Below are 20928 nucleotides of genomic sequence, written 5' to 3' on the forward strand. Positions count from 1 at the left end.
GTGTCTCGTAGATTTGGCTGAGACAGTCAGGCTGGCCGTCACAAGGAGCCGAGGCGTAGACGCCGCCCGCCGCCGTCGACCTTTAGTGCGCCATCCGGGGGGGCAGTGGCTGCATGAGATTTATTTGCAAATTGCAGCAAAGAAGAGTCGTCTTCTGCATGTATCCGCTGGGATTATTGCCCTTTCTTTGTTGTGGATTGGCAATCCAACCGGCCCTGGGCGCATCTGCTCTGGTGGTCTCAGAGGGATAGTGATGCGCTAGAGGCTTTTGCGGGGCGAGTCTGGGGAGTGTGGCACTGGTGGCTTTTATTAGTGGTTGCCGGTGCTGTAATTGCAGGGCATCCGGCCAGCACATCAGTTTGCTGGGCATCGGAAGTCTGCTCTTTCTTGGGGCTAGCGAGACGCCAGGCGGGCCACCACCGCGGCCCAAGGGTACCAAAAGAGAGATGGCGTCTGGATTGGCTTGGGCTGATGTTGTTAGTTTCTGACTTTAACGACTGCGAGATGAAGTTGGTGGTCTGATGATGGCGAGTGGTGATGGAAGGACTGCAAGCCGTTTTTGGAGATGACTCTCTGGTACATGCCTACAGTAGACGTCCAGAATGGATTAGATAATTAGGTACGGTAAGTTCCAAGCACTTCCAGAGAGGATACGGTACGTACCTCGGCATGCCAGAACTTCCAGAATCCAAGTCAAAACACGCAGACAGACAGAGTCGAACAAAACAGACTCGCCACGCCACCACCCGTCCGGCTGAACTGGGTGTTTCTCCCGTACTACAGTACTTATGTACACTAACTAGTCCAGAGCCACGAGATGCACCATTCAGCAGCCAAGCTTCATAGGTCGCCAGTTAGTAACCAACCAAAAATGTTGCAATCACCAAGAGAAAGAAAAAATACTTTTCTGCAGGTACTCTGTGGGGCAGAGCAACGCCGAAGAGAGTCCAGGGTGTCAGGGTCCATGCTTTCTTTCTTTGCTCCTTCCCCAGCCCAGCTGTCTCGCTCGCTCGCACTTGCCACCGAAAGTCCTCCACATCCACATCCACATCCACCTCCTCTACCACCAAATCAGTCCGTCTCCTCGCTCACATGGAAGCTAAACCCGCGACATGGCTTTTACCCTCCACTTCCTACCTCCTACTATTACTAGCAAGTATAAACACTAGTCCGTAATCCAACACCATCATCTTATTATTACCCTCCTCTCCCTCCGTTCCCTTCTGTTCCCTCCTCCCCTCCCTTTCTTTCTCTTCAGTTGGAGTTGCTTTTCTTTTGCGTCTCTCGACATTCAAACACCCTCGCTTCGTCTTGCTTGTCGCCTGTCGCAGTGCCCCCTGTCTAGGCCTCCATCTCAACTCCTAATCTCGACTCTGCTCGACGCCAAACCTGCATACTGCAACTCCCGGAATCCCCTCTCGCCATGTCCGACAAGAACGAGGTTTCCACCACGGAGCGCGTCGCTCCCCAGCCCGGCAAGAAGGCCGCCTTCAAGCGCCATTGCCAGCGCTTCTGGTGGCTGCATCTCATCATCTTCATCCTTATTGCCGTCCTTGTTATCCTCCTTACGTGAGTGGTTCCTGTCGCGTTATCAATTCCTCTTCCCCCGGACCTTCTCATCCTTCTCTGTTTTGCCCGACGCAATTGGCCAAACTTTCCGCTTCTTGTCTATTCGTCTTGGAAACTAGGGTCGGTAGGGCTGCTCGACTTGGCATCCCCCGTCGCTCTGCCCAGAGTTTAATCTACTTCCCCCAGTCCCACACACACTTGGCTGGTTCACACGCGTGCCATCTAGAACCAGTCACCAAGAAACTCAAATTGCCCAATCCGCGTGCTTGTCACTCGCTAAACCTATGCTAACCAAGCTGCCTACAGCATCTTTGTCGCTGTCCCCAGAATCGCACAGGACAAGATCAACCATGCCAAGCTCGACATTGTCGCGGTCAAGATTAGCAATGCCACCCCTAATTCGTACCAGATGACCATCAACTCGACCATTTCCACCGATGGCACTGTCAAGGCCAACATTGACCCCTTCGCCGGCGACATGTACCTCGAGGACACGGATGACAAGACCCCCTTCGCTGTCCTCAACTTCCCTGCCACCAACGCCAACAAGCACTCCAACGTCAACGTCGACCAACACGTCGAGATCAAAGACATGGACGCCTTCAGCAAGTTCAACACCTGGTTTGTCAACAACGAGACGCTCAGGATTGGCATCAAGGGAAAGACCAAGGTCCAACCTAGCGGTCTTAGCCGAAAGTACGACGTCACGTTTCAAAAGGTCCTCGAGGTCAAGGGGCTCAACCTCTTCAAGGGCACAAAGGTCATTGATCCCCGCGTTGAGCTCAAGGTTGACAACGGTACCGACCCCAACTTTCGCAACTTTTACGCCCGGGTTGAGCTCCCCAATCCCTCGCACTTTTCCCTCGATATTGGCAATGCCACCTTTAACAACTACTTCCTCGGAACCAACCTCGGCAAGCTCTACATCAACGACCTCACACTCGTGCCCGGCAACAACATCCTCAACGTCACCGGCAGCCTCGACCAAGCCCAGATCATTGTCCTTGCCTCGAGCGCCAAGCCTTACTGTGAGACTGGCGTCGCCGACTTCAGCCTCATCGGCAGCAACGTCACCCGTGACGGCGCCGAGATCCCTTATTTCCAGTATGCTCTGGCTCACGCCAACCAGACCGTTAGCCTCAACATTACCGACACCCTCTACCGCTCCGACATCCCCGCCGCTGTCACGTGCTCCAAAACTGCTAGCAAGTAGTCTTACCATGTTCGATGCCGTATGCAAGCCTTTTCTTTTCGATACCCAGGTTTACAAGTGGAAGGGCCTGTCAATTCCTTGCGCATATTTTGCTTTATGATGTTGGATAATGAAAATAACCGAGACGCGAAACGACCAGAGGGTCAGGGTTTCCTTGCCCCAGAAGGGGACATTGTACATTGTTTGGCGGGGTCACTCTCACGTTCTAGTATTAACACAGAAGACAGGATGTGAAGCTCCGGTAGCGGCGCATTCAAGATACCTCGAATAGTCTAGTTAGTAGCCTCAATGGCAGTTAATGGTGATATATGTTGTTCACACCGTGGGTATCAATGCGTTGTATTATAGGTGCAAATTTAGCATGTAATCTAGTTGTGACATTTTTTTGTGTATCTCACTCGTCGCCTCCGTTATTACCGTTCGGTGTCACACGTCTTGCGTATGCTATTGCCACGCCCCCTTTCGCTTTTCTCCTTTGCCCGCTCCCGCTCCCGCTCCCGCCGCCGCCGCCATCGTTGTCGTTGCCGGCACAAACTCGACACTCGTTCGCCCCGGCGCCGCCCTCGCCGCCTCCCTCTCCTTGGCCACCCTGTCCCTTGCCCTGCGCAGCCCGTCCCGGAACGCCCACTCCGGGAACGCGCCCGGGTCCCAGACTCCCGCCGTCAGCGTCGTCTGGTACTGCAGCCCCCTCCCGTCCACCTCGGCGAACCGCAGCAGCTTGTCCGTCAGCGCGGGGTTGCGCAGCGCGGTGGACTGCTCGAGCTTGGCGTTGAAGTGCGTGCCCGCGCGCTTGAGCTTGAGGAAGTGCGCGCACTTCTTGTCGGTGGCGGCAGCGGCGGCGGCAGCGGAGGATGGGGAGCGTGGTGGGGAGGAGGGGAGGTCGAGGTTGGGGATGGGGGGCAGGGTGAGGTCGTGGATGAGGGCGCGCGTGGTGGTGTACGGGGAGGATGGGGGGAGGGAGGAGGAGGGGGGGAGGTCGGTTGGTTCAGGGAGAGGAGCGAAGGAGGATGGGTCAGTGGATTGGAGGGACGGGCCGAGAGGCGCGGCGGTGGCGCTGGAAGGAGGAGGAGGGAGCGTGGCCCCAGGGGCGGGCGGAGAGGGAGGTGATGCTTGTGGTGGCGTTTTGGAAACAGCTAGCATGCAAATTTAGCCTTCTGGTTACTTATCAAGAGAGCGTCGAATGATTTTCAAAAAAGAAAAAAAGGAAAAAAAAAAAGCTCACTGGTTTCGGGTTCCGATGCACTCGTCACTGCGGGTTGTGATGGTTGTGGTGGTGGTGCTTGAGTCTGATGACGTGAATGAGCAGTTGAGAGTGGAATGATGTGTTGATTTGTGCCGTCGCGTACCTGTTTTGACGGAGCCGTGGGCTGCACTTGCGGCTGCTCTCCGTCAACTTCTTCTTCATCGCTGCTCGCGTAGCCTACCAAGCCTGCCATTGTTTTGTGTGCTCGGGAGTGTGAGGTTGATGACAGCGTCGAGTCGAGAGCTTGAGCAAAGGGCTTTGAGGTTTTGGTGTTTAAGTGGGGCTGAGGGTTAACCGGGACCTGCCACGCTGTGTAAGTGATGGTGTAAAGCCGGCGGATATGGACAGAGGATACTAACAAAGAGAGGAACAATGCCCAGGAATGTTTTATTCGTGTTTTCAAAAAGTGTATTTGGTAGGATTGTTTATGTGCGGGTTGCTGTTCAAACCAGCTTCTCAGCGAGAGCTTGGTCTAACGGAGACGGGGAACGTATGGTCATGCTAACGAAAGAGGAGAGAGAGGGTAGATGAACGGCGTACTGAGTTAGAATGGCAAAAATGTCAGGAGAGTAATATTAATTTCTAATATATTATTAGGATAAGAAAAGCCAATCAAAGTCAAGTACAAGAGCCCTACTAGCGAGTTCCTACGAGAGAGATGCTGACGTATGTCACCACATATTGTTACGAGGGTTTTCTTTTTGCTCTTGTAATTCTGTCGCATTACGGCATTTTCTTCTCTCTTTGAAAATTAGAGATTAGCTCTGTATAATAGCTCTGGAGAATAGTCCTGGCTTGATAATGCCCTTGTTACTACCTCTTCAACGCAGCCTGCCGTCATGCGTTTCTGTCGCATGCCACTGAAGTTATCGAGTGGGGCCGGCGCTCAGCCGTGGTGCCTGATTCGGTCGAAATTTCCAACCCACCACAGTCGGCGCTTGGCATCCTTTTCCAACAACTTGCATCATCCGACTTTTGCAAATCAGAGCTCGTCACGCACACATGGACCATTCGGAACTGCTCTAGAAACCAGAATATTTCACACCAAGGGATACGGGGACAGCTTAGGCGTCAGGGCGCCCAAAGAGATTCTAGGAGTACGCACCGCGACACAGGCGTTTCGCAGTCCTAAAACATAGAACATTTCACCAACGCAGGCTTCCTTCTAGTGTCTCGCTGAGCCACGGCGAAAGCAGCCGCCCACCAGCAATATGGCTCGGCCAAGAGACTCACGCTCGCCAAGCCTGGCCGGTGGCCACGGTGGCCGTCGGCATCGCGATGATCGCCGACCGCGCGATCGTCGCGACGACAGAGACCATCGCAGGCGCTCTCGATCTCGTACACCCGAGGTACGCCGAAGCCATTCATCTAACCAACCGCTCAACAGGCGTCCTAACGCGAGACCCCATCCACAGAAGCGATATCGCGACCGCGACCGCGACGGCCGTGACCGTGACCACTACCGCCGACGGGATCGCTCCCGCTCTCTCGACAGGGACCACGATCGCTACCGCGGCGGCCGTGACAGGCGGCGCTCGCGAGACCGCTACGATGACAGGGCCCGATCACCTGACGGTCGGCGCGACGGCGACAGAAGGCGAGACGACTCGCGTGGCAGAGACTCCCGAGGGGCTGACGTTCGCAACAATCGCAGTGACAGTCGAGGCAGGAACACGCCGCATGGCGATAGCGGCCGTACTTCGGACGAGCCCTCCAAACCGGCCGGTGCCACCGCGGCTCAGGCCGATGCCGATAAGAAAAAGGCTGAACGTCTTGCTAAGCTCGAGGCGTGGAAGAAGAAGAAGGAGCTAGAGACACAGAAGCAAAAAGAGGTCAACCCCAGCCAAACCCGCAGTCTACTAGCAGAAATGGACAAGAAGGCCAGCGGCGTCCCCTCTGCTGCCGCCTCACCTGGCGTTTCCTCTGGCGCTTCTCCCACACCAGGTCCAGAGTCTGGAAATGCGTCTCCCGTGCGACCGTACGCTGGCAAGTTCGATCCTAAGAGCATCGCTAAAAAGTCAGCTTCGAGAACCCACGATTCGACAAAGTCCATTCTCGGTTCCATCAATGCCGGCCAAGGCAAATTAGCCGCCCCAGTCAAGCAATCTACCGCATCCGCGCTGCCAGCCAATCGCGCCAAGACCAGCGCCTTTGGTTTCGGCAAGTCCCAGGGCGACGACAAGCTTCCAAGCAAGCGAAAACTTGACCTAGACGAGGAAGAGACCACAATGCGCAAGCTGACAAAGCTGCCCAGCCTGCCAATAGAGGCGGACGACACGCCGTATGTTGATCAAGACGACGGTGACGACGACGATGCTGGTGACGAATTCGCGGAGAATGAAGAGGAGGCTGCCGCTGCTGCCCGCGCCGCGCACGAGAGACGCGTTCAAGCTGAAGAAGAGGCCGCAAAAGAAGAAGCAGACGGCGACGAAGCCATGGCAGAACCTGACGCTGTCCCCGCGACGAATGGAACAGCCGACCCTGTTGTCGAGGAAGAAAAGATGGAAGTCGATGAAGAGGAAGACGATGTGGATCCCCTGGATGCTTTTATGGATGACTTGCAGCAGAAAGAAATCAAGCGCCCACCTCCCAAAAAGGTATCTACAGTCAGGAAGCTCCCAGAACCCGAAGCGTACTTTAGCGACGACGACTATGGATACGAGGTGGACAATGATGCCGCCGATGCCAGTGCCGTCCTGGCCATGGCCAACAAGCGCAAGAAGAAGGAGATTCCTACAGTCGACTACAGTAAAATCGACATCGAGCCCATCCGAAAGAACTTTTGGGTGGAGCCTGTCGAGCTCAGCGAGCTCAATGAGACCGAAGTGGCGGAACTGCGAGCAGAACTTGACGGCATCAAGGTCAATGGCAAGGACGTCCCAAAGCCTGTACAAAAATGGGCGCAATGCGGTCTCACTCGACAGACGCTGGACGTGATCGATGACATGGGTTTCGAGAAGCCGACATCGATTCAGATGCAGGCGATCCCCGCCCTCATGTCTGGCCGCGACGTCATTGGCGTCGCCAAGACTGGTTCTGGAAAGACCATGGCCTTTTTGCTACCCATGTTCCGCCACATCAAAGATCAGTCTCCGTTGAAGGAATCGGAAGGACCCATCGGGCTAATCATGACGCCCACGCGCGAGTTGGCCACCCAGATCCACCGTGACTGCAAACCGTTCCTCAAGATGATGGGCATGCGTGCCGTCTGTGCCTACGGTGGTGCTCCAATCCGCGACCAGATTGCCGAGCTGAAGCGCGGTGCCGAGATCATCGTCTGCACGCCCGGTCGCATGATAGACCTGCTCGCCGCGAACCAGGGTCGCGTCACCAACCTGCGCCGCGTCACTTACGTTGTCCTGGACGAAGCCGATCGCATGTTCGACATGGGCTTCGAGCCGCAGGTCATGAAGATCTTTGCCAACATGCGCCCCGACAAGCAGACGATCCTCTTCTCCGCCACCATGCCGCGCATCATCGACTCGCTCACCAAGAAGGTGCTGAAGAGCCCTGTGGAGATTACCGTCGGCGGGCGTAGTGTCGTGGCTAAGGAGATTGAGCAGATTGTCGAGGTTCGCGATGAAAACACAAAGTTCCATCGCGTGCTCGAGCTGCTTGGTGAGCTATACGATCGCGACGAGGATGCGCGTTCATTACTTTTTGTCGAGAGGCAAGAAAAGGCCGACGACTTGCTCAAGGAGCTCATGGTCAAGGGCTATCCGTGTATGTCCATCCACGGTGGCAAGGACCAGGTAGACCGCGACTCGACAATCTCCGACTTCAAGAAGGGCGTCGTCCCCATTCTCATTGCGACATCCGTTGCTGCTCGAGGCTTGGACGTTAAGCAACTAAAGCTCGTCATCAACTACGATGCACCCAACCATTTGGAAGACTACGTCCACCGCGCCGGTCGCACTGGTCGTGCCGGAAACACGGGCGTGGCCGTTACCTTTATTACGCCAGAGCAGGAGAACTGTGCGCCAGGCATTGCCAAGGCGTTAGAGCAGAGCGAGCAGCCGGTCCCCGAGCGTCTCAACGAGATGCGCAAGGCGCACCGCGAAAAGGTCAAGTCGGGCAAGGCCAAGGACACCTCAGGCTTTGGTGGCAAGGGGCTGGACCGGCTAGACCAGGAGCGCGAGGCGGCGCGCATGCGCGAGCGTAAGACGCACAAGGCGGAAGGCGACGAGGAGGAGGAAAAGAAGGAGGACAAGAAGGACGAGGACGAGAACAAGCACGAGCGGGCCCTTGATGCCATCAGGGCCGCGGCGTCAGGCATCCAGTCCCGTGAGGCCAACAAGACCGAAGCCGCTGCTGCCGCCGCTGTCAACGAGCCCGTCATCAAGACCTCTGGCGTGGTGGCCAGCAACCCCGGGGGCGGCGCGTCCAAGAGCGGTGCCAGCGGTGGCGGCAACAACCCGCTCGACAAGGTCAGCTCCGCCGTCAGCGCCATCAACAGCCGCCTCGGCAAGGCCGGGCAGCTGCGCTCCGGGCAGCCCATCGACAACAAGGGGCCGGACGCGGGCGCGTTCCACGCGACGCTCGAGATCAACGACTTCCCGCAAAAGGCGCGCTGGGCGGTGACGAACCGCACCAACGTGGCCAAGATCCTCGAGGCCACTGGCACGTCCATCACGACCAAGGGCAACTTCTACCCGGCGGGCAAGGAGGTGCCTGAGGGCGCGGAGCCGAAGCTGTACATCCTGATCGAGGGCGACACGGAGTTGGTGGTGGGCTCGGCGCTCAACGAGCTGACGAGGCTGCTGCGCGAGGGCACGATCGCGGCGGCGGACGCGGACAGCAGGGCGCCGACAAGTGGGCGGTATACGGTTACGTGATGTGCCTGTCTCTGTGCTTTTGGCTTTCTTTTGGCGGGCGTTCCTTTCGTTCATGATGGTTTGTCGATTGTGGTGGGAAGAGGACTTTGTAAACAGTGATGTAATTATTATTCGTCAGGCAGGAAGAAATTAGAACCCCCCGTTTTCCAATTTGACCTGGGCATCGGGCCATGCTCGAAAGTGAATCGTTAAAGAGTAACATTTATATGATGACGGTTTATCGCTAAAGAGTAAAGCTGGTACGTACGTCTATGAAATCGTGAGCCGCGGGGGGTTGAAGAAGACTGATGGTAAGAGGGATGGGGGGTATTATCGTGGTAAGTCGTGATCTTGCGTAACCCTTGCGAGACAGAGAGGCTGGCAAGAGTACCACGCGAGGTAAACGCGACTTTCTGCGTGTTTGTGTGCCGGCACAAGTATCGCGAGAAATCTAGTCCACAGCAAGGTGAGGGCAACGCTGGCGTTGCAGTGAACCCGGTCAACATCATCAGCTGGCCTGTCCCCGGACCTGTCTGTCATTGTCGTCAATCTCCCTCCACCTCTGTTCCTGCTCATCCCTCTCCTTGGCGGTGAGTATGCGCCCCGCGCCTGTCTTCTTCCTCCTTTGCGCCTCTTGCTTCTTCCTATCCTCCTCCACGGCCTTTTCCCCCCCCCCCTCCATTGAGCGCGCAACCAGACACAGAGATTTGGCACCTGTAGGAGAAACTTACACTCCATCTCTCCCTCGCCGCTTGCGAGGCCGGCGTCGCCGCCGCGCCCTGGCCCCCGGGGCCCCCGCTCCCGACGACGCGAGCCTCGCTCTGGTAGGTCTGCTTGGGCTTCTTGGTGGCCGCCTGCGAGGCGGGGACGGACGCCCTCGTCGCGGAGGGTGGCGGCGCGGAGCCGAGGCGGCGACCGGGCCCGAGTCGGTCCTCGGGGTCTTGCTTTCCGCAAATATTTCCCATGGTGAATGGGGTATGTGCTGATTTCGTAGAGAATTGGAGATGGGATGAACAAGAGGGCGAAAGTGGCTTTAATGGATGAGAGAGGAGGAAGGTGGGGGAGCATGTTGCGTGGGTTGTGGCGCACGCTGGCGGGCTGCGGGTTGTGTAACACGTTGGCATGGGCTCCTTCAGCGCCAAGACGAACTTGCATGTGGCTGGAGACTAAACGCGGAGCGTTCGGTGCGGGTTGACGAGAATCATCGAAAAGTAAAAAAAATTGTTGGGACTAGGTCTGGCATGGATTGCTTGCTATTTCCAATGTCGGCCTCGCCAAGATAGGGCCGGCCGCGATAAGCTTTGCACCGAGCACGGCCAGGTACAGGTAATTAATAGAGACGAAGCTAAAAGAACAGACGGCAGCTTATCACCAGGACGTTTTAGGAAAACGTAAATTTCCGTTGGTTATTTCTTTTCCGGCGCTTGCTTGATGGCCATGCTGCGGCTGCTGAGTGGTTTTGCCTGGATTCATACAGGTGAGCCCCTTGGTCGTTGTAAGTGCGATGCAGACGTCATTCCACCTACGCCTGTGAGTTGAGTATTGCCCAAGTCAGCTAGGTATTTTTTGCATATTCTCTCGTAGTTTCACTGAGTCTACAAGTCCATTTCAGTCGCCAAATCAAGTAATGCTCGCTCGACGGATTTGCTGAGATGCTCCAACGCTCTGGCGACTATCAAGCGCGCGCGGTCTACTCAATAGGATACGAAGCGCGTTTTGGTACCGTGAACATGAAAGATGATTAGATTCACGATATCTTTGTTTAAAACATGTTAAATTTCTGGGCAAGAGATATGAATCGGCCGTGGATCATCAAGTGCGCCCGAGAACTCGTGTTCAGCTATTGAATATAGGTGATGGCGGCCAGACTATCGTTGAAGAAGCTGGATTACAGGAAAGCAAGACGTTGACCAACTCCAATGAATAGATATAGAAACACTATTGTGACAGTATTGAAACATAGTAGTAGATACAATTTTTTTTTAATTTTTTTGGTCTTGTTCGATATTCCGTTCCGTTGTAGGCGACAATTTACTTGGAGTTTCTTCCAAAATTGCTATCTTCCCGTCAGCGCCAGCTTTCCTCAATCGACCAAGTTTTGCACTTACTTGTGGAAGAAGTTTCCGAAGACTCCGAGCTTGGCCTGCTGGTCAGACATGCTCTGGCGACGGGCACTTGCCTGGGTCTCGTTGCGATTGCGGGTGAGGCCCTCGAAGGCGGGCATCCAGCCGGAGCTCTACCAATTCTCATTAGCACTGTTGATGGCATAACCATTGCTCCTTGGGTAGCAATCATACTCGGCGACGAGGCTGCTCGGTAGTGGGAGGGGGGACGTCCTGGGGCTGGGTCGGGGAGCTCATGGTGGATTGAAGCTTGTGTAAGTGTTGAGAATTGTGTACAAGATGGTTGGCAGGTGATCAAGATTTGTATTGTTGATGGATACTGGATGGATTGGATGAAACTGCATGGGGGGAAGGATGGAAAACAAAAAGAGGGGGATCTCGAGGATATATAGCAGAAAGCTGTGAAGGACTACTGCGGGGGACACGGCACGGGGTCTGAGGCGTCATGCAAGGCCTAGAAGGCGGCAGTCGATTATGGGTGGATTAGAAATGAACAGGCGATGGATGGAAAGGGAACGCACAGGGAGAGAGGGGCAAGTCAGTAAAGCTTCGTTTGTACTGGTTGATTCGATTTGGAGAGACGAGTGTGCAGGCAGGCGAATCGAGGTGGGAGTGGTGACGGGCCAATGAGTGACGAGCCAATGACGCGGGGAAGTCCCCTCCTTTTTTGCGATGTGGCAGACGACGCATAGGGAATCGATCGGCGCCTTGGCAGTGCGAATTGAGATAAATCACGGTTTTTCGACACAGTGCAAAATGAGGACCAACAACTTCTGTGATGGTGATGGTGATGATGGTGTTTTCGACTTCGTATTATTTAGCGACACGGTCATTCGCAGAGAGCCAGGTGCACCCCTGCTGTGGGCAAGGTACCTTGGTTTCCTATTGGAAGTTGCGGGTACCACAAGTACCGCAGCGGGGCGCTGGTGGGCAGCTGCTGGTAGTGCAGGGGCAATATTACTAGGTAGGCAAGTACCTATGGAAAGATTTCACGTGATTGAAGTGGATGCCCGTGCGTTGATTGAGAAACTAAAGTGCACGGGAAAAGGTGTTGGTTCTAAGTGCAGCGTGGCTTTGTGTCTCACTCTGCGGTCCGGAGTGGCGCGGCGAGGGGATCCGTTGGGGGAGAGCAAACGGCGGGCGCCGACTCCGGAATGGAGACGTGGGCGGCGGAGGGGCAGCGGCGCGGCGGGATGAACGGGCGGCAGCGGGCAGCGGGCAGTGGGCAGTGGGTAGCTAGCAGCAGCTGGCAGCTGGCAGCATTGATTTTGCAAGCATTGTATGTTCTCATGTACGTACCTAACATTCCTAGAAACAAACAGAACAAAGCACAGCACAGCACAGCGAAAGAAACACAGCCGGGAATCGGAGGCACATGTCGTTTTGAGCAAGTTGCAAGGGCGCTAGAAAAACTGATCAAAAGATGCTCCGTATCTGTACAAGACTTCTCGTTGGCCAGTTACTGGCAAGTTTTGCGCATGACTGATGAGAATGGGTGTGTGTACCCTGTACCAGCAGCGACTGGCGGAACGGCGCCCCACCGACCTGCTGCACCTTCCTCTCTTTGTCCTGAAAACATGTTCGCGAGTCCATCCGGGTTCTCACCACTCTCACCACTCACGACAGCCGGCCAGCACTTTTGCGCTCTCTTTTCAGCGCCCGTCGCTCCTCTTCGTCGCCATGCCTGTTCCTGCTCGTCTGCTAGTAGAGGGGATAGAGAGCACGTAATATCGCTTGGCTGCGTCTCTCCAGGCACAAACGCTAAACCTGCATACTACCTACTCTTTTTCTCTTCTTCTCTTCCTTTTTGCCTCCACCGACTCGAACCTCTCTTCTCGACATCCCACATAAACACATGTCCTCATACCTGCGGCCCTCACTCACTCTCTTCTCCCTTTTTCCTTTTCTCCCTCTCTCCCAACTCTCTCCTCCATGAACCATCATTAGCACCAACCAACCAACCAACCAGCGCATCCGCCTCGTTCCAGCTCATAAGCCCTGCGCTTATCAGCTCGGTGAAACCACTTCATTCCCATCTTGTTTCCTTGCCCTCAGCCTCCGTCCGCCTCGATATTCCGCCCGCTCCTCACACAGGGCCTTGTCTGTCCCTCTTCTTACCAGCATCGCTGTCCTGAAACTCTTTCCGATCGAGCCTCTTCCTGCAGCTCACCATGGAAGACGACGCGACCGCCCGCATGGCTTTCAGCGGCCCCCCCTCCAATGACATGGCCGCCATGGCGCTCAACATCAACCACCTCCTCCCTATGGACATGTCGCTGTCTCATGGACTGGATTCTTTGGTCACAGGCTTCCACGACGATTCGTGTCTCGATCACGGCAGCTTTAACCACTGCAACATCGCTGGGAAAAGCCATGCTGCGAAGCCCAGAGCCCCCGCTATGGGTCCGCGCAGCCTCTCGCAGACGCACACCCGCCAAAGGCACAGCATCTCCAACCCGATCCCTGCTCCCAGCGCATCCTCGTCCGATCCGCAGCAGCACCAGCAGCAGCAATCTTTTCCATCACCTTGGGACGCCATCTTCACCCAGACCCTGCTCCAAAACAATATGCATTGTACTGGCTTTGACATCTGCCACGAAAACGATTGCGCCGCCTCCTGCAACTCGGACTGCGAAGGCAGCTGCCCTAGCCAGTGCGACGACAAGGACCATGGCGTCTGCTGCGACGACGATGGTTGTGGCCCTCCTGGCCTCTGTGTCGACCAAGACTGCAAGGCACCGTCTGTGCCTTGCTCCCAATCAGCATGTCCCATTTCTGACAACGAAGCCGCCGCCGCTGTTACCCTCACTTCGTTCGGAGACAAGGGCATCACGGCCACGGCCCCTGCATCCACATCGCACACTGTCCCCCCGACTCCCAGCATCGCTGATGCCGGCTATCTAGATTTGCCTACAGTCCCCTGTTCGTCCCTTTCTCTGGACAACACCTTTGGCAACCTCCCCGCCTTTTCTGGTCAAATGTGGGATATTGCTCCCGAGTTCATTCTCGCCAATCACATTATGCAGTACCATGACCCGACTCATCAAGAAAGTCACATGCACTCATGTATAGCCGACAAACCCAGCTCTCTGATGCAAATGTGCTCTTTGCCAAAGCACAACTCAACTCCAGACGGCATCAGCCCACACGGTGTTGATGCTATTTGCGGTTTCCAGATCCAAGACCCCTACGACTTTGCTCAGCACATCTTCCAGCAGCATCGTCCCGCTCTCATGGCCAATGGAAACAACTTTCACAAGACGCTGCAAAATGCGACCTCGCATCACATGCTTGATGATCACCATCACCATCATAACCACTTCTCCTCTACCACTTCTCCCTCTACCAACCTCTCACTCGCGACATCTCTCTCCCCCACGCCCGCCTCTCTGCCCACTCCGTCTACAATTGAAGGCGCAAACTACTTCACTGACGTGAGGAGTGCTGTCGCTGATGCCGCTCCCTCGGTTTCGCCGGAGGACCAAAACATCTGCCGCTGGCTATTGCCTGATGGCATGGGTGGTCACAAAATCTGCGGCCACAGGTGCAGCAACCACAAGGCGCTGCAGGACCACTGCAAGTCAGACCACCTCAAACAGATCAAAAAGGATCACGCCGGTTTCTACTGCCAATGGCAAGGCTGCACAAGACACACCACATTTAGTCAACGCAGTAAGCTGGAGCGCCACATGCAAGTCCACACTGGCTGTAAGTCAACTCCACTCACATTGTAACTCGTCCCTGCAGTCACTGACTTTTCTAGACAAACCCGTTCAATGCCATATCTGCGGTGCTTCTCTATCTGCCAAGCAGTCCCTTGAGCAGCACATGCGCACTCACACTGGCGAGAAGCCTTGGGTTTGCTCGTTCGAAGGCTGCAACCAGTCCTTCAAGCAGCAAAGCGCTCTGACAATGCACGAGCGTACACACACTGGCGCAAAGCCTTTACAATGTGATATATGTGGCAAAAAGTTTGGCGAATCTTCCAACCTTTCCAAGCACCGTCGCATCCACAACATTCGTGGCTCTCACGTCTGCGAGATTTGTGGCAAAGACTTTCACAGGTTGGACCAGCTTCGCCGACATATGGGTACAAACCACAAGGACAAGCCCGAAGAGGTCAGCAAGATCCTCAGCCGCGTCAAAACGGGCAGGATAGCCAAGCCGGCCCTCTCTGCAGATGTCCTTGGTGGTCTTGAGCATCCTGACATCGTGCAGACCGTCTAGAGCGCCGCCAGGTACAGATTTTTTCGATTTCTCATCAAATATTTGCACAGATACATTACAGTTGTTTGTTACTTATATATCTTGATTCATCTCGGTCGGCGTTTTCAGGATAGTGGATGGTCAATGGCGTTTTTTTTTCTTGTCTTTGCACTTCGTGGCATTGCTTCTATAGTCAGACAGTATTTACCCCGTGAGGTGTATGAAACTCATGATAGACGACTGAGATAATGAGAAACAAGTATAATCTTGAGACCAGCTACCGACTCGACTCACTTCCTTGCTATAGGTGAATCAACACAGCTCAGCGATGTAGAAATAAGCTTCGCGTGTGTTGGAAGGGTGGCCTGGACAGCCTACCCAATAAATACTCAAAGTAGAAACATTGGAAAAGCTGAAAATAGGGCAGAGCGCCTTTAATGAGCAGAATTGCCCAAGCATGTTAGGCTGCCTCCTTCGATGCTGTTGCTACACTCACTGCCGGGTAGGACGAGCTGTACATTTAAAAGGATGAACGGTGCTGGTTGAGTTGATGTATGTGAGTTTTTAGCTTACGGGGGCCAAGCAGAGGAACATGTCACGGCAAAATGAACAGGGGCAGAATGATTAGGTTGGATCATGACCTCATCTTTTTATTCTTTTTTATTTTGTACTTGCAGACTTGTCTTGTTGCGCCTCGCAAGCCCAAGGGCCAGAACAAGAACCGTGATGTCCCATAGCTCATGCCGGCCCCGAGTTTCTCATTTTCCCGTCCGCCTTCCAAGATACAAAGGAGACTTCCTCGAGGGTCTTCTCATCCGGGAAAGCCCACTCGAGAAAGCCAATGCGATGCTAAAGTTTCGAAATGTCTCTTCTCTCTGTCTTCCTCGCATAAGAAAAGAATGGACAATATCAAAAGGATACGCCACGCCGTTTCCCCGTTCTCAAAATATAACAAAAGATGTCCTTCGCCAAAACAACGGGAAATTTCCCGGAAAACGCATCAACACCCATTATGCCGTGTTGCTTTTTTTGTTTGTCATTCATCCTCACGTATTCACCCCATTAGAAAAAAGAGCAACAGTCGTCGTTGTTTTTGCGACAACATGACGCTCTTTTTCTAAGCCTTGATGGCGAACTTGCGCTGGGGGAAGTGAGTCTCGCGCTTCTTGGCCTTCTCCAGCACGCGGGCCTTGTCCTCGGGCGATAGTCGGCGGCGGATGGCGCGGGTCTGCTTGGGGCGGAGGTCGAGGGGCGCGTACTTCTTGTTCTTGTAGAAGAGGCGGAGCTGGCTGCGTTGCTTGGCGTTGATGACGGTGAGGACGCGGGCAATGGACTTGCGGAGGTCGTGGCTGTAAAGGCGTCCCGTGTTAGCGGACTGGAACCTGCGAAGGAAAGGCCGGGGCGGCAAGCGAAAGCGAGCCACACGGAGCAAGAAAAACGTACATCTTGTTGAGCTTGGAGCCGGAGGAGACGACCTTCTGGATGCGCATCTGGCCGAGGTCGGCCTTGAGCTCGCCGAGCTGCTTCATCAGGTCATCCTTGCTCTTGTCCCAGAGCTGGACGGTCTTAACCTTGGAGGACGACTAGAGAAACTTTGGTCAGCACCTTGCGGCGAACGATTGTGAGAATGTGGTCGTATGCTGGTGGTGGCGAGGGGTTTGACGGGTCGACAAGATGATGAGCAAGAGGTTTTCCATGCGATGGGACAGTCAAGTCTGGGCGTAGCAGTTGCAGATGTTGCCTTTCAATCCAGCATTGAATTTGGGTCGTATTGAATGTCGTCCATGGCCATCTCGCCGCATCCAAATTCGATATGGAAAACCTCGCTCGTCGAATCCTTGCAGACGTCCGTCGCGATTGTGCTCGTGATAATGGTCGTGATCTCATTTTCCTCCATCGCGGCCCTGCTGCCCGCCGTGCACCACAGTCGCGCACAGAAACCGACCCTGGCACTCAGCCACTAGGGAGCAATTCCCACTCGATTTGTCGGATGATGGAGGCAAGGATCGAAAGAAGACGCAGGATTGTCTACTCACCATCTTGTGTATAGGCTTCGATGGGGATGTGCGAAGTAGTGTCGACTGAAAAGTGCAGAGGGGGGAGAGGATTTCGACACACTTCTCACGATGGGGAATCCTATGGCGCTGAAGGCAGTCCACACTAACGCACACACAGCCTGAGAATTTTTGCCGAGACGAGGAAAAAAAGTTGCCCTAGGGCTTTGCCTATTTGGGCGCAGGAGTCAATTTGCTGGGACCAAAGATGCGGGGCGGCTGGCTGACTTCTATTGGCCAAACTGGTCCCTGTGCCGAAACTCACGTGATAGCGACAGGTCCAAAGCGGTCAGCAGTATTCTGCCGCCGGCGTTGCTGAAACGGCTTAACGCATCCCGACAAACGGGCTAAACTGGTTATGGGTTGAAACTGGTGGCCGAGGCGGCTCAGGGACTTGCGTGGACCCAGTTTCATCATCGTCACTCCCGCCTTGCTGGTCTTGCCAACTCCAACAGACTACATCTGCTCTTCTTGGATTGTCAGAACGCCGGCACGCGACATATTTCTCGAGCCAGAAACCATGGCAACACCGTCAGGGAACTCTGGCTGGGCCCAGCTCCGGCAACAAGCTAGGTCGCTGGAGACGCAGGTGAGCTAGCACGAAGCCCCGAGGTGTCCGCTACGATCAGAGGCAGGAGGCTAATGACTGATCCATATCACAGGCCGAGAGTCTATTCCACACATATTCGCAATTCGCGACAGCAGCATCAATCCCTCCAAAACCGACACAAGAAGAACGCACGACAGAAAGCAAGATTGAGGAGCTACTGGAAAAGGTGCGACCCTGAACAAACCCGACCTTGGGAGCGAGAGACGAACCCCCCCACCTCGGCCCAAAGCTAACCCTATGTCTGCCCCAGCGCGAGTCGACAATTGCCCAACTGTCGCGCCTCCTCGACTCCGAGGCGGCGCTCACCTCGTCCGCACTGAAGCAGAACAACCTCGCGCTGCTGCGGGAGAAGCTCGCCGCGCACCGCAAGGACCTGACGCGGCTGCGCTCCAACCTGCGGCACGCGCGCGACCGCGCCAACCTCCTCACCAACGTGCGCTCCGAGATCGCGGAGCACCGGCGCGCGGAGGAGGACCCGGCGGCGGCCGAGGCCGACTACATGCTGGACGAGCGCCGCCGCATCGACAACAGCCACGGCATGGCGGACAGCGTGCTGAGCCAGGCGTACGCGGTCAACGAGGGCTTCCTGGCGCAGCGCGAGACGCTGGCGAGCATCCAGCGGCGCATCACGGGCGCGGCCAGCCAGGTGCCGGGCATCAACACGCTCATCGGCAGGATATCGGCCAAGAAGCGCCGCGACGGCATCATCATGGGCAGCTTCATCGCGTTCTGCTTTGTGTTTTTCTGGCTCTTCCTGTAGATGGGGGTTGAAGTTTGGCGGGGAACAATGGGTTTACAACTGCACAGGGACGGCGTTATCGGAATGCTAGTTTTTTATTTTATTTACTTTTATTGTTTGGGAAGGGGTATCAGCGTATTGTTTCCATCTCTATGCTCGTATCTGGGCCGGTTTCTTTACTTCTCTAATATAATATACAATGAGCCCGGTTTTTTTTTTTTACATGCTCCCCGTTCACGTCGTTGCCTCCGCCTTGTCGGCGGCCCGCTTCTCGGCGAGGTCCTTGATGGCCTTTCGTCCGGGCACGGGCTCTCGCGCCGTGGCGGGCAGCCGTGCCTCGGCCCTGATGCCGTCGACCAGCCTGACGAGGCCGCGGTTGAGGCCGTCCCTCTCCTCGGCGCTGGCGTTACCGCTGGCGGCCCAGCGCACGCGGCAGTGCTGGTCGACCAGGTAGGTGTAGCCGACCTTGCCGTTGAGCAGGCCGATGCACTCGCGGATGTGGTCGGTGATGCCGCGGCGCACGAGCAGGTAGCGCTCCCACTCGTGCTCGGGGAAGCGCCGGCGCAGCGAGCCCATGAACATGCGCACCAGCCACGCCTTGCCGGCGTTGTCCTCGTAGTTGACCCGCACGACCTGCGCGGGGCCGTCGCCGCCGTCGCCGCTGCCGCCGCCGTGCTGCTTCAGGATGGCCTGCAGCTCCGGGTTGGCCGCGGCCGAGGTGAAGCTGTCGGTCTGCGCCTCGGCCCACTGGCTGCTGAAGATGGACACGACCGAGGCCTTGCCGGTCAGCAGCGGCGTGGTGTCGCGCGGCGCCTTGTCGTCCTTGAGGAGCGTCTGGCCGTAGAGGTTGGGGAAGAAGAGGGAGAACTCGGCCTTGAAGAGCCGCGGTGGCGCGATGAAGGACTTGCCGTCGTGGTACTTGAGGTTATTCCAGTCGCGGAAGTAGGGCCGTGAGAGCTGCGCGGTGCTGCAAATGGTATTCGTCGTTAGCGTTTGATACTTTGCTGTCGATTTGTGCGAGGGGCAAAAAAAAAAAAACATGCCCGACGCGTACTTACAGCTCCTTGCGCCGTGCCAGGTGCTTGTCCCAGTCGGCAAAGTCCTTCTTGCGCTGCTCGCGCGTGCGGTCGTCGATGCCCGTGTTCTCGCCGGCTCGCGGGGGCAGCGGCATGCCGATCGGGCGCGGCAGCGGCTTGGGTGTGAAGACGCCATCGTAGCGCTTGCCGTAGCTGCGCGGTGCCTCGATGGCCGGGCCGGCAATCTCGCTCTGGGGGTCCATGGAGGCGCCGGCCGCGGGCTTCTCAGTGCGAGGCCCGCGCCGCGCGCAGGTGGTCGAGAGGGTGCGGCGCCATTGGCAGCGCGCGCATGGCGAGGGGAAGGGGTGTTGTCGCGTGAGGCTACCGGCGGCGGCCAAGCCTATGCGCCGCGATGACATGGCTGAGTGAGAGGTTGTGGTGGTCGATGGAGGAGTTGGGAAGAGAAGGCCGAGAATTGGCCTACAAGCCGTTGACGTTTTTTTCTGGGGCGTGATGAATAAACGGTCGGTACCTGGCCAGGAAGCGGGTCGAGTTGGTAAAGTGGTCGAGAGAGTGAATGCATTCGCCGTGCAATAGGAGTGGAAATTTGTGATTTTTGGCAACTATGTCTTTCTAGGAAATCTTCTCATGGCAAAAAATTAAGGAATATCCGCGCAGTGAGACTAGATTGCGTGTATGAACTTGGCAGTTCCATGTCACACTTCTTAAGGATGTCAAGTCATCTCGTGCTTGGACTTACTATTCTTAACGAAGTCATTCTACATGCCTTAGCACTCGAGTCAGCTTAATATTCCGGTATCATAGATTCATGTTACAGTTTATCTCATTGCCGGATTTCCCGTTGTCTCGTTTAAATCTCCGAGGGATGGGTACCAGTCGGAAGAAGCCCGTGGGCAGCGCTCATTTTGTCCGTTTGATCCGGATAGCAGATTTATCTACCAAATTTTGCAAGCAGATTGTCCACACCAGTTTCGTCTTGGCCAGTGGTTCTACTTGTTGGTTTTATTAAGAGTCTCTCGCCTGGCGACCATGCACGTATGCATGTACATACATGCCATTGGTCGGCTGGGGTACATGAACTACCTAACTGTGTACAAGTTGACCAGTCCTATGTAGTTGACCAGTCCTGAATCATCGGGTCGTAGAGGCAGCTTCTTTCCTTTGAATTTTTCTTCCACTTGGAATAATAACTATCACAGTGCATAATTTACCTGACCCATTCTTTCTTTTCTTCATCTGACCCCTCTGTTCTCCCGTGGTCTTGGCTAACCAAGCCAGTTGGTCTCACTGTAACTACTCTGTAGGTTCGCTGCGCCGCGG

The 20928-nt window shown here is 55.5% G+C and overlaps 9 protein-coding genes across 9 annotated transcripts; 4 read left to right on the forward strand and 5 right to left on the reverse strand.

Annotated features, from left to right (window-relative positions):
* Positions 1-1423: 1423 nt before the first annotated feature.
* Positions 1424-2782, forward strand: ISF_00410 (hypothetical protein; the record flags this gene model as incomplete). Its single annotated transcript, XM_018844017.1, has 2 exons — positions 1424-1569; positions 1876-2782. The coding sequence occupies 2 exons, from the start codon at positions 1424-1426 to the stop codon at positions 2780-2782; spliced, it is 1053 nt and encodes a 350-aa protein (XP_018708467.1).
* A 444-nt stretch (positions 2783-3226) lies between these two features.
* ISF_00411 (HCNGP-like protein) lies at positions 3227-4218 on the reverse strand (the record flags this gene model as incomplete). The annotated part of the gene is made up of 3 exons (XM_018844018.1): positions 3227-3915; positions 4005-4068; positions 4129-4218. 3 exons carry the CDS (start codon positions 4216-4218, stop codon positions 3227-3229), a joined length of 843 nt encoding a protein of 280 aa, XP_018708468.1.
* Positions 4219-5236: 1018 nt separating this feature from the next.
* Positions 5237-8860, forward strand: ISF_00412 (DEAD/DEAH box RNA helicase; the record flags this gene model as incomplete). The annotated part of the gene is made up of 2 exons (XM_018844019.1): positions 5237-5374; positions 5441-8860. The coding sequence occupies 2 exons, from the start codon at positions 5237-5239 to the stop codon at positions 8858-8860; spliced, it is 3558 nt and encodes a 1185-aa protein (XP_018708469.1).
* Positions 8861-9347: 487 nt separating this feature from the next.
* Positions 9348-9804, reverse strand: ISF_00413 (hypothetical protein; the record flags this gene model as incomplete). Its single annotated transcript, XM_018844020.1, has 2 exons — positions 9348-9515; positions 9571-9804. 2 exons carry the CDS (start codon positions 9802-9804, stop codon positions 9348-9350), a joined length of 402 nt encoding a protein of 133 aa, XP_018708470.1.
* A 1066-nt stretch (positions 9805-10870) lies between these two features.
* Positions 10871-11199, reverse strand: ISF_00414 (hypothetical protein; the record flags this gene model as incomplete). The annotated part of the gene is made up of 3 exons (XM_018844021.1): positions 10871-10895; positions 10948-11075; positions 11137-11199. The coding sequence occupies 3 exons, from the start codon at positions 11197-11199 to the stop codon at positions 10871-10873; spliced, it is 216 nt and encodes a 71-aa protein (XP_018708471.1).
* Positions 11200-13133: 1934 nt separating this feature from the next.
* ISF_00415 (Zinc finger, C2H2-type/integrase, DNA-binding protein) lies at positions 13134-15189 on the forward strand (the record flags this gene model as incomplete). Its single annotated transcript, XM_018844022.1, has 2 exons — positions 13134-14670; positions 14726-15189. 2 exons carry the CDS (start codon positions 13134-13136, stop codon positions 15187-15189), a joined length of 2001 nt encoding a protein of 666 aa, XP_018708472.1.
* A 1096-nt stretch (positions 15190-16285) lies between these two features.
* On the reverse strand, positions 16286-17065 carry ISF_00416 (60S ribosomal protein L35; the record flags this gene model as incomplete). The annotated part of the gene is made up of 3 exons (XM_018844023.1): positions 16286-16517; positions 16612-16751; positions 16991-17065. The coding sequence occupies 3 exons, from the start codon at positions 17063-17065 to the stop codon at positions 16286-16288; spliced, it is 447 nt and encodes a 148-aa protein (XP_018708473.1).
* A 677-nt stretch (positions 17066-17742) lies between these two features.
* ISF_00417 (Golgi SNAP receptor complex, subunit 1) lies at positions 17743-18592 on the forward strand (the record flags this gene model as incomplete). Its single annotated transcript, XM_018844024.1, has 3 exons — positions 17743-17811; positions 17885-17998; positions 18083-18592. The coding sequence occupies 3 exons, from the start codon at positions 17743-17745 to the stop codon at positions 18590-18592; spliced, it is 693 nt and encodes a 230-aa protein (XP_018708474.1).
* Positions 18593-18805: 213 nt separating this feature from the next.
* Positions 18806-20006, reverse strand: ISF_00418 (ATPase assembly factor ATP10, mitochondria; the record flags this gene model as incomplete). Its single annotated transcript, XM_018844025.1, has 2 exons — positions 18806-19538; positions 19630-20006. 2 exons carry the CDS (start codon positions 20004-20006, stop codon positions 18806-18808), a joined length of 1110 nt encoding a protein of 369 aa, XP_018708475.1.
* Positions 20007-20928: the final 922 nt, after the last annotated feature.

Source organism: Cordyceps fumosorosea, assembly GCF_001636725.1.
Source record: "Cordyceps fumosorosea ARSEF 2679 chromosome Unknown scaffold_1, whole genome shotgun sequence".
Taxonomy (NCBI): Eukaryota; Fungi; Ascomycota; class Sordariomycetes; order Hypocreales; family Cordycipitaceae; genus Cordyceps; species Cordyceps fumosorosea.